The sequence below is a fragment of the Ochotona princeps genome, chromosome 5, assembly GCF_030435755.1.
Source record: "Ochotona princeps isolate mOchPri1 chromosome 5, mOchPri1.hap1, whole genome shotgun sequence".
In the NCBI taxonomy this organism is placed as follows: domain Eukaryota; kingdom Metazoa; phylum Chordata; class Mammalia; order Lagomorpha; family Ochotonidae; genus Ochotona; species Ochotona princeps.
This window is the reverse complement of record NC_080836.1, coordinates 94945746-94958515: the sequence shown is the minus strand read 5'-3', so window position 1 is coordinate 94958515 and position 12770 is coordinate 94945746. Positions and strand designations below refer to the sequence as shown.

Here is a 12770-nt window from a genome sequence, read left to right as displayed (position 1 = left end):
TCATTGTAGCCATATGGGGAATCAATCACTGAATGGACGATCTCTCTGTCTCTCCTTCTTTCTTTCTCTGTAACTTTTAAGTAAATAAATAAATATTTTTAAAAAGAAAGGAAAAGGGAAGGTATCCAGTAATATAGTTCTGGAAGGCTATTTCACTACGTACAAACATGTAAATAAGACACCGTGGCAGAACTTGGCTTTAAGGTTCATACCCATGCTATCCGGGCCCTGGGGAGTCTGGTAGAAGGATTTGGTGGAACCATCTCAGTTCTGGAGAATATTTTACTAGGATTATAGCTCTTTCTGTCCTTTTCAAACAGATGACAGCACTGATTGAGGTGCTGTCTGGGCAGGCAGCTCAGGGAGAAAATGCTTCCTGACTCCGCACAACACGCAGCGGTCACCTGGGGTAACCCATGTCACACTGGTTGTGCTGGTGTGATTATTCATGGCACACCCTGATTAGGGAGCCAAACGATACAGCCATGTTATTTGTAGAGTCAGTATCATTGAACACTCACTGCGTTTCAGTTCCCCTTAGACTTTAGTGTGTAAGTCTTACAGTCCCTCAAAGCGGCTTTCAGAGGAAATTACGAAATGTAGCTGCAGGTTTCATGGCAGTTGTGCACCTGGAATGAAGAACAGCCTGGCTTCCTCACCTGGTATCTGTCCATAGAGGAGAGAAGGAGAGTAAAGGAAATGGCGGTGGCCGCCATGGCATGGGTGGATGGCATTCCAAACTCAGCAATCACTCTCTTCTCAAGTTTCACAACAGGAGGGGAAGAGGGACGGGGCCACTTCAAGATATCCTTGGTCACTTGGCCAACATACATCACCAACTGCAAAAGCAAGGGACTTAGGTCAGTGTAATGAAATAATGCAAGAAAATGGGGTTCTATATCTTATGGATTGATTTTTGGGGTTCCCAGTTTGTCAGTTTAAAGCCTTCTTTCTCTTTGACCACATATATATTTAGGAAGTCTTACAACGAATGTTAGTTAAAAAATAACAGGTTTTCTGGATTTAACAGGACAACTAAGTAACCATAAACGACATTTATGTGTGTGTGTTTATATATATACAACTATATATATACACATATATGTATATATACACACATATACATATATGTATATAGTTATATATGCAACTATATATGTGTGTGTGTATATATATATACATAGTTGTTTTGACCACATACTGAACTACTGAACTAACACTTACAAAGGTCAAATATGTGCCAGGCCCTATTTAAAGAGTTTAGCTCTCTTGATACAACAACACTGGACCCATTCTACAGGTTAGTCAACACTTGTGTCCCTAATCACAGGCAGAACTGGCAGCGGCACAGGAAGTCTGGTTTCAGTCCATGCTTTAAACTAACACAGAGTGCTGCTTCCAAACCCAGGATGATCCTGGACCAAATGGAATCTAATATTTAAACAACTTTTTTTTTTAAAGTTTTAACCACAAAAGTGACCATTCTTACAGATCATCTGAACATTTTTTGAATGTCACTGTAATCCCTTCTATATGGGGGTAACATATTGGATTTCATTTAACTTCATTTGTCAATTGGGCATTTCTATAAATAGCAATAAATAAAGACAACTTCGTATGGAGATTTCTCAAATGCTTTTTCTGTGACACCATTAATGAAGACATCTCTTTCCTCCAGGCTCCCCTTTTTTTCTAAATCATAAGACAGATCAGAATTTGATGTCTCCATGCTCCAAAAATGAACGGAAGCATTAACAACAGGTCCGTGTACTTTGTCAAATAGCTTTACAGGACATTTTGATAACTCACAATAAAAAAGAGAAGAGTAAAATGTATTCCTAAGTATCTGCCCATGAAACTCAACGTGTGGTCTGAGAACTGAACCATGGGAGCTGTTTCAAAAACACATGCCCAGCCTTCCCGTACTGCCGCCCAGCCCAAGCCAGGTGATGCGTACGCAGGCGCATTTGAGCAGCACAGCTCTGTGGCCTAATCCCACACAGCTCATGCTGCCAGCACTTTCTCACGCACCTTCTCATCTGACCATGACTGCATGGATCTCATCAGGGCTTTCTTTAGCTTGTGATGGGTAGTATCAGCTTGCTTTGGAACAAAACTCACTATTTCAAAATAATTTGGATTAGTCAGCTGGGTTACTTTCGGAAGTCCCACACTCCAGGGCTTTCTTTTCACCCCTTTAGTTGTGGGTAATTCTGAGCATTATTCCAGCACCCTCAAATTCCCGGCAGAAGGCGCTAGGTGTGTTGCTCTAGGTTAAAAACGGAGAGGCACTGCCTGTGCACAGCAGGCCAGATCCAAGGCTATAAAGCGACAATGGCCCTGAATGCCACGGCTCTGACTTCTGATCGGACTTTGAATCTTAACCTCCTTACCATGCCCTTGTTATCAGGAACTGCTCTCCTGGAAAAAGGCGCACTCTTTTTTATGTCTCTGCCTCCCTCCTATGACCCTGTGAAAACCACATCTAACTACTATCTGCGGGAATTGAAAAACCTGAAGATGTTATTAAACACTGAGAATTTATTTTCAACCCATCCATTTCCTCACCCACCCACCAGCACAATGTTCAGACATAATGGCTAATTTAGTTCACCAATATAATAATGATAATAAATAAAAACCGTCTCTACAGACAGGAAGCCTTAACGTTCATGCGAAGGCTCATGTGTGGTGAGCTGTAACCAAAGTTTGATTTCATGAATTCTTTTGACTTTGACATTTATGTTTCATCTTTTCTATCTGGTGTTTTTTTCCCTTTTTTTAAAGAACTAGAACAATGGGGCCCGGCGACATGGCCTAGCGGCTAAAGTTCTCGCCTTGAACGCCCCGGGATCCCATATGGGCGCCGGTTCTAATCCCGGCAGCTCCACTTCCCATCCAGCTCCCTGCTTGTGATCTGACTTTGTAATAAAATAAAAATCTTAAAAAAAAAGAACTAGAACAGTGGTTTATTTCATTAAACATTATTGCCACAGTGATACAATGAAATGATAGCTCTCTTAAAACAACAGAAAACAGCTACATTTTTATGTTTCACTGAAAGACTGTCACGTCTGTCTCTACCATTCCTAAAAGTGAGTCCTTAAGTAGAGAAACAAGGATTTAACCATAAGGCCAAAAAAAAAAAAAATAATAATAAAAGACTTAGCTGCAGAATTCTATGAGGAGACAGAGACAGAGAGGCTTTGGTACAAGCAGGAGGGCTGGGGCCCTAATACGAGGGATACACAGGGAGGCACCCAGGTTACTGGAATTGAATAAGCAAAGGTTGGGAGAAGTGGTGTTGGATGTACAGTGCAAGCCGCAAGGGGGTCAGGACAAGAGTTGAAAGTGCCAGGCCCACAGCTGCATATCTAAGTGCATGGTTAAGGAAAACAAGACCATGTCAGCTGTTGGTGAGGACCTGTAGAACCTGGAACTCCCATCCGCCACTGGGGGAGTGCAAGGTGGTCCACTGGAGAAAGGCAAGGTGGCCCAATCAGTTTGGAAAACAATTTGGTGACTTTATGAAAAGCAAAACAATACACTTATACGATCTAGTCTTGCCACTAGAGATATTTATCTGTGAGCAATGAAAATATGTGTTATACAAGAACTTGCAAACATGAATTTTTACAGGGCCATGGGAGGGAGGCAGTGACATAAAAACGTGCATACTTTTTTCTGTCATAACTCCAAACTGGATACAATCCTATTTCCATCCACAGGTGAAACAACTTGTGATAAAACCATACATGCACTGCTACTCAGCAACAACTACTGAAACCTGTTTACAACATGGATGATTCCATAATTACACTAAAAGAAGCCAAATCACAACAAAAATACAGTATAGATGATACAATGCCATTAGCATAGAATTCTTGATAAAATGCCAACTATTATATAGTGACAGAACACACACAAGTAGAAAGGAAGGCAGAAAAAATACAAATAGACATCAAGAAGTCTTTAGGATGATACATATTATTTTGCTCACGGTAATAGTTTCCAAGCAGTACATATGCTAAAACGTGCTAAATTGCACTTTTTAAATATGTGCAAACTTTGTAAATATAGCAAGAATTGTTCAATTGTGTGATTTAAGAGGGTAAATTACATGGTATATGGATGATAAGCCTGTTAAATTCATACTGTTTTTTGTATGCTAGTGAGGCCCTCAGGAAAAAAAAAAGTTGAACAGATAATTTAAAAAATCTGAAAGATAAAGGTGTGATGTTTCAGCAGAGGAGAGACAGAAAAAAAGCTTTCCTTTTTTTTTTTTTTTGATGTAAGAATGTTGAACAAGTTTACGAGTGTAAGAGGATGACAAAGAGGGAGGAATTACGCAAGTGGGAAAGAAAAAAAGTTGCAACACGGACTTGGGAGCAGTCAGGTGGGGATTTTTAGGTTGGAAGAACTGAGCCACCAGCCCAGCGCAGGGACGGGATGTGCTGGAAAGCGCCGCGGTTAGTTGAGCAAGCACAGGCACTGTGGTGTGCAGCGATGCTGCCCGGCCTCCAGCACACACTGCCACGCTAGGAAAGCTGAGCTCTGTGTCCAACGTGACTGTTGAGCATTCTCTCCGACAGCTCATGTAGATGAACAATTCGTTCATAACCGTCTGAATTCAGAGCCTCACTGTGTTTTGCAAGCAAGCACCATACAATTTCACGCAAGCTTTGAACACACACTGAAGTTTCCCTGCCTATAATTACTATGTAAACTGAGAGGATCCTAACTATTTGTTTATTGGGTCCATCATCATTTTTTTTGGAAGAATCAGATCACTAGTGCAAATGCTGTGTATTGTACTTGGTACTTTAACAACGCATCCTGGTGTCCGAGCCACTGGAGTTGGTACACTCATGGATGGCTGTGGTGTTGCATAAACAGTAAAGCAATTTTGAAGATGCTACTCCTCTAGCAACTGTTCTACTATAGATATGCCCCATTATTTAAAAGCAATTTTTAGCACAAGGCATATTATTCTTTAGAAGTTAAACATGTGGGCCCGGCACAGTAGCCTACTGATTAAAGTCCTAGCCCTGCATGTGCCGGGATCCCATGTGGGTGCCAGTTCGTGTCACAGATATTCCACTTCCCACCTAGCAGCTTCCTGCTTGGAAAAGCAGTCAAGGATGGTCCAAAGCCTTGGGACGCTGCACCCACATGGGAGAGCTGGAGGAAGCTCCCGGCTCCTGGCTTCAGATCAGCTCAGCTCCGGCTGTTGTGAGCACTTGGGGAATGAACCAGCAGATAGAAGATCTTTCTTTTTTTTCCTTCTCTTTGTAAATCTGACTTTCAAATAATAAATGAATAAATCTCTAGAAAAAAAGAAATTAAGCATGCAATAGGTTATGTTATCTACGAATTTTATTTCAAGAAAGCAAAAGGAGGTTTTCACTGTATTTAGTATTTAAAATGGGTACTTAAAATTTAAAACGAGGTGTTTAGGAAGCTAGACACAAAAGACCATACTCTGCATGAATTCATATATAGGAAACTTCCAGAATAGAAAACTGTACAGACAGAGCACAGATCAGGGTTTGCCTGGGGCATGGGGGCGGGACCTCTGAAAATCTGAACTCAAGAGGTCAGCAGGGTCCCAGCACTTTGCAGCCTCTCTCTTCGCCCCCTGCAGTTCCTGGCGGCTGGAGGTACTCCAGAAGGCGTGGTCCATCGCTCCCCTCTCTGCCTCTCTGGTCACATTCCTCCCCTTCTATCTCTTCCTTTTCTGTCATCTCAACTTTCACTGTTTCACATATAAGAATGTTTGTCATCAGTCAAGACCTGCTGGGTAATAGCAGGATGATCTCATCTCATGATCCTTAGCACTTTGTTGATTTGGGAAATATCATGAAGAATAAAATAGATGAGATGCTTGCTGTCAGAGAACACATGTATTGAAACAATAACAAAAAGTATGTTTAGATTCTGCATTTTATAAATGTAATAATAAAACAGCATTGTCATGCTTTAAAAATAAAGAAGTGCTGAGACTGACAGTGTTTTTTTTAAAGTTTGCTCTAAGATATTAAAAACATGACTCCACATTTTCAGCATCACAAGTTATCACGGAATTGCAAATTTAAACAATAATGAAAGACCACTACACACATATTAGAATGATCAAAATCAAAATACTGGCAACAGCAAATGCTGGTAAGGATGTGGGGAGACAGGAAATTTCATTCATCACTGGTAGGAAAACAAAATGTTGCTGCTACTTTGGAAGACAGGTTCTTACAAAACTAAACAAAATATTAACATATAATTTGATAATTATGCCTCTTGATATTTCCTCAAATGAACTGAAAATGTGCTGTTACTACTACTATTCTCTCTCCTACACGCACGCACACACACATACACACATCCTGCACACCTCTGTTTATAGCAATTTTATTCATAATTACCAGAACTTGGAAGCAACCAGGACATCCCTTAGTAGGTCAGTGGCTAACCTGGCACATGGAAGTGCCAGAATATTATCTAATACTAAAAAGAAATGAGCCATCACACTGTGAAAGGCATGAAGGAATTTTAAATGCACACTGTTACATGAAAGAACCCAATCTGAAAGTGGTATTTACTATGTGATCCCAAACATATGATGTATTTTTGACTACCTGGAAAAGGCAAAACTATGCAGACAGTAAAACATCACGGGTTGCTAGTGTTTGAAAGTGTGGAGTGATGAAGAGGTGGAGCAAAGAGGATTCCTGGGGCAGTAAAATTGTATGGCACCACGACGGTGAATACCTGTGACTGTTGAGTGGTTAAAACCTAGGAAAGACACAACATCAAGAGTAAACCCTAAGATAAGCTAAGGGCTTTGGGGGACAGTGCTGTGCCAATGTGGGTCCATCAGCTCTAACAAATGTATCTCTCTGGTGTGGGATGTTTCTTCTGGGGGTTATTATTCATGTGGAGTAGGCTGAGGGTACATAGCAACTCTCCATATTTTTGCTCAGTCTTGTGAATCTAAAACATCTCTCAAAAATTAAGTCTATTTTTAAATTATTAGAACAGAAGAGAACCATTTCTCCATTTAGTTTAAAGGTAATTTGTATAATGATTAATGTAATTTGACTGACCCTGAATGAAGGATTTTGGTCTGTAGTGTTGAAGGGCACACCTACCTAAAGAGGATCCAATTAAGTTCCCTCATCCATCACACTCCCCTGGACTGAGGCGGCAAAGGCCTGGTGCCAAGGCAAAAATCCTTGAAAGGGCAAGACAGGAAGCAATTATGGATCATTAACCCCTTCAGCAAGCTGCCTGGGTAATCCTAGGTGGAGCTGAGCGAGGGTGCAAGGGCTCAGTTTCATTAAGAGGAATCAGCCTATCTTCTTCCTTCTAGACTGATTTCAGGATAAATGGACTATACAGACGGGCAGAAAATCCCATTGTCTGGAGGGTACATGATGATCATAAGTAGACAACGGACTCAATTGGTAGTAAGGAGTTGGGTGAAATATTTAATGTCTATGTGATAATAGTTCTACAATGTGATTTTTTTTTAAAAAAGATTTATTTATTTTTATTGGAAAGGCAGATCAGATTTATGGGGAGAAGGAAAGATCTTCCATCCGTTGGCTAACTCCCCAAATGACACAATGGCCAGAGCCGAGCTGATCTAAAACCAGGAGCCAGGAGCACCCACATGGGTGCAGGGTCCTGCTCTGTCAGGCCACAAGCAGGGAGCTCAATGGGAAATGGAGCAGCTGGGACACAAATCGGTACCCACATGGGATCCTGGCACTTTCAAGGCGAGGATTTAGCCACTGAGCTATCATGCTGGGTCCATCTACAATGTACTTCTAAAGACATGATTTTAATGCTCACATCATCCTATTTCACAGATGAGAATACTGATACACAGACAAGCTATCTTGGCAATGATAATGTTGTCAATGTGGATGACTTGCAGATGATGACTCAAATTTGATTTTCTGATTCCAAATCCTAATTGTATTACACCCCATCATTCGGAATCTGGAAGATTCATTACTGCCTCAAAGGTAAGGGCGAGCACATGTATGAGAACAGATGTCTATCCTTGAAGAATTCGAATTCCACTGTCTTAATCCATTTAGTTCATCTGGCACTTAAATGAGTTTACTTGCCTGCCATTGTGGATGACAGATTAAGAAGTCACATCTGGATATTAACCTAGATGTCCATCACCTAATGACTTGAAAAAGAAAACGTGTTTTACACTCTCTCACACATACATACACACACTGGAATATTACTCAGCTGTAAAAATGAATGCAACACAATTGCAGCATAATGGATTAAACTGGACATTATGCTAAGTGAAACAAGCCAGACCCAGAAAAATATCACATTTTCTCTTATTTGTGGAAGGTAATACAGAGAGAATGCAGAAACATCGTGTGAGCACTGTACCATTTGGCATTCAGTTATAAATACTGCTTCACTGAACATACCGTGTAAACGATACTTTTCTAAGAAAACCAACAGTACATACATGTATGCATATAATGTGTATTTATATTTGAAGTGAATATGGCAAAAAGTTTTTACAAATTGCAAAAATAATTTTAAGAGAAAGATGTCCCATCTGAGTAGAAAACTGCCAAATGGTTACTTCCACCATCTCACCAATGAATACTCTAGAAGTCTACTAGTGTTTTTGACTTGTCCTAGATTTTACTTCATATTCAAGCAATTCTCATTGAAGAAATGGGCAACTTCAGTCATAGGAAATCTATAGTAAATTTCAGTCTGAAAGGGAAGGTCACCTTCAGTCTTGCCTGATTTACTACTAATCTGAGACTCTTCAGCTCTTACTGCATCAAAAACAGTAAAGCTTGCACGGACATTTTCACAACAGAAATTCCAACAAAGTTAGGACAATCTCCCCCAGCAGCAGCCAATGGCCCAACTGCTGAAACTCTACCCAGTCACACTGATCAAGCAGCCAAATAGTATCCTCAACCTTTGTGATGCTTACCATGTCAAAGAGCAAAACAGCAGAGTATTAAGTGGAAATACGTGTGGCTCCTCCCCAGGGATGCTCATTTTGCGGACTTCCTACCAACCTGGAGTTGGAAGTTCCACATCATGACCCACATGTTTCTGAAACTATGGTCACTCACAAACCACCCTGTAAACTCCACCAGACTCTGTCGCACTCATGGCCCACTCACGGTTTTATTCCTTTAATGTGTATCTTCCAACTGACTCACTAATTTTTTTTTTTGTTTTGTTTTTTGTTTTGTTTTTTTTTTTTTTAATTTTTTAAAATTTATTTTATTGTATTGTTGTTGACAATCTTTACATAGTTAATTACAGTTAAAGGAAAAAGAAGGAAAAAAAAAAGGTTTAGGGGGATAGGAAAGTGGGTAATGCTATTATGTCCATATTGTTTCCATCACGTATCTGAGGTAAAGGGGGATATTGAGGGAGAAGCCCCACCCGGTTTCCCGCCCACCCTCAGTCCCGGATGTGGGGCATGCTCTGAGATACGTGCTCGAGTGGTGTTAATAGTTCTGCAGTTATGAATCGCTGCCAGTTTCGCTCGATGAGGTCGTCCACCAATTGATATGGTCCATCATAAAGTCTCCGTTTGCCCCATAATTTGCTGCCAACATGTAGCTGAGATGAATGATTGTCCTGTTCTGTCTTCTGTCTTTTCTTGGTTAGAGTTCTGAGTCCAGCAGTTCGATTGGGGAGATCTCCAAAGATACTTTGAGGTATTCCCAGACTAGTTTCTTGTATGTTCTAGCAAGCACAGGGCCCGGCACAGTCCATCACCCCGATCAGCTGGTGGTTGCAATTGCTGGGTTGGTTCTGTTTTCAGTCCCGAGTTGCACTGGAACCAATGGGTGTTGCAGTCCAGTCTGGTTGACTCACTAATTTTTAATGAAATGCTTGTGCAATCACAGTCTGCTGGTTAGCTATAATTTGCAATTTATATTAAAAATGTAAAAATGTGTAAATATTTAAACTAAAAACAATAAACTCATTTCATATAATAGACTATATTACCTACATCCACTAATCTTTATGGGATTGCCCCTGGCTAGGCTGTGACTGTTATATTGCTCAGCTCCTGCAACACACCTCTATCCTGAACCAATTCGTTCAAACAACAAGTTTCTTTTATCCATCATCGTCCAGTGTCTTGGAATCTGCAGCTGAATAGATTCACATAAAGTTCTGGATAAACTCTTTATTATCAAAACTCACAAAATCAATAACCAGATTAATTTGTAACCTTGTTTTTTAAAGATTACTTATTTATTTACTTGTTTATTTTATTGCAAAGTCAGATATATACAGAGAGGAGACAGAGAGGAAGATCTTCCATCTGATGATTCACTCCCCAAGTAACTGCAACGGCCAGTATGGTGCCGATTCGAAGCCAGGAGCCTGGAACTTCTTCCGGGTCTCCCATGTGGGTGCAGGAACCCAAGGCTTTGGGCCATCCTCCATTGCTTTCCCATGCCACAAGCAGGGAACTGGAGCTGCCGGGATTAGAACTGGCGCCCGTATGGGATCCTGGCGCTTTCAAGGTGAGGACTTTAGCTGCTAGGTCACCACACCAGGCCCTGATTTGTAACTTTGTATATCAACTTGCCCAAAATGTACTATTTTCATGTTTAAAACCCATGGAGTTCTCTCAGTTCCTCCCCACTCAACAGAACCATCAACTTTTTTTGTATAGTGCCAACCACTTTATCCTTATCATGGTGGTAAGCATGGAGTTGAATAAATTTGATGTGTTCATGCCAGGCTACTTATTACGGTGCTTCCAAAGTGGATACTGTGGCCAATGGTGACTCCTTACCTGACCTCAATAATATGGACTATAGTTTCAGAAATTATTCCGTTCATGACAAATTCAGTGGCATTATTAATGCTGAGAACCTGGGGCACAAAATGATGAGATTCTGACTATATCATAAGGCCCCTGAGATCCTCAAACCTTGAATAATGTTAGCACTCACTTGAGAGAAGATTCAAAGGTGGAAATCTCTACTGCCTGTGCTGATGGCACAAGGCTCAGAATGAAAGTTTCCAACTTCTAGCAATGCCACCTCCACACCAAGACCCTGGCCCTTCAGGTCAATGCCCTCCACTCTAACTTTGAAATTCTATAGGAATCTAAGATCAGAGCCCATGCCACTTCTTCCTGGAACCTCCAATGAATCCTCCCACAAGCTGCAGGCTAATATCAGTGATCAAAATCCTGAATCCATGGCCCTTCCAAAGCTCTGTATGAGGTTATCCTAGATATGAATGGAAATTCACTGATTGAGTCTTGTCAATGCCTATCCCAATGATGGAAAGTTTGTCCAGTATTTGACATGTTGTGGATTCGACCTGACATCTGAGGAAAGGTGCCAAGTAATAATGACACAAGGTGGTGAAGTAAGTATTGAGAATCCCTGGAAGCCATCCTGAGCTAATGCAGGATCAACTGTTGTCTTTGCAACAACCATTACTCACTCCTTCCCTCCTCTCTCTTTCTTTTTACAGATTTATTTATTTTCATTACAAAGTCAGATATACACAGAGCAGAAGAGACAGAGAGGAAGATGTTCTGTCTGATGATTCACTCCCCAAGTGACCGTAATGGCCAGTGCTGTGCCGAACTGAAGCCAGGAGCCTGGAACCTCCTCCAGATCTCCCACACGGGTGCAGGGTCCCAAAGCTTTGGGCCGTCCTCGACTGCTTTCCCAGGCCACAGGCAGGGAGCTGGATGGGAAGTGGAGCTGCTGGGACTAGAACCGGTGCACATATGGGATCCTAACATGTTGAAGGCGAGGACTTTAGCTGCTAGGCCACTGCGCTGGGCCCCTTTCTTTCTTTTTTTAACTGTTAGTATTTTTCATGATATGGTTTTGTGGGTATAGTGGTTCCTCACTCCACTGCCCCTTTCTCAATCCCCATGATCTCCATCTACTTCCCCCACTCATGTTATTACAGTAGTATCGTCCTTCAGTAATAGTCAAAAATCCAACATGCTGATATTCAAGACCATCATGGCACTGGAGATATTGGCCGTGATGGAAAACCTAGAATCCTATTGCCAAGGTACATCTAACAGTTTCATTGAAAGTCTTTGTCGTTGCTGTTGTTGTTAAACTCAGGAGTAGAGAGGCATACTGCAATGCATCTTTACTTTCTGGTATGCTAACCTTCATGTTATATTCATCTAATGAATATATATGTGAATATTTATTCACATAAATATATGTGTGTTTGTATTTTGCCTTATATCAGATAGAACATACGATATTTGTCCTTTTGGGATTGGCTTATTTCACTGAACATAACAGTCTCCAGTTGGGATCATTTTCTTGAAAACAGCAGAATTTCATTCTTTGTAATGGCCGAGAAGTATTCCATGGAATATATGTGTACCAGTTTTTTTTCCCATTCCTTTCTCAATGGGCAACTGGGTTGTTTCCACGTCTTTGGTATTGTGGATTCAATACTATAACTAAGGTAAATGAAATACTATAGGTAAGCCTATGCTCTCAATACTGGAAACATTAAGAACTGACTACCAACTTTCCCTCTCTATTATTTATGTATTTACTTTAAAAGATTTATTTTATTTTTATTGGAAAATCAGATATACAGAGAGGAGTAGAGACAGAGAGAAAGATCTTCCATCCAATGATTTACTCCTCAAGTGGCTGCAACAGCTAGAGATGTGCCAATCTGAAGCTGGGCGCCAGGAGCCTCTTCCAGGTCTCCCACGCAGGTGCAGGGTCTCAAGACTT

The 12770-nt window shown here is 41.0% G+C and overlaps 1 protein-coding gene across 1 annotated transcript in view; it reads right to left on the bottom strand.

The window, feature by feature from the left end:
* The window catches only part of SGPP2 (sphingosine-1-phosphate phosphatase 2), a 115729-nt gene that overhangs the window by 27764 nt on the left and 75195 nt on the right, over nucleotides 1-12770 (bottom strand). The window contains exon 3 of the mRNA XM_004576778.2: nucleotides 660-839. Coding sequence (XP_004576835.2) covers nucleotides 660-839 — 180 coding nt within the window. The remainder of the gene's footprint in view (nucleotides 1-659; nucleotides 840-12770) is intronic.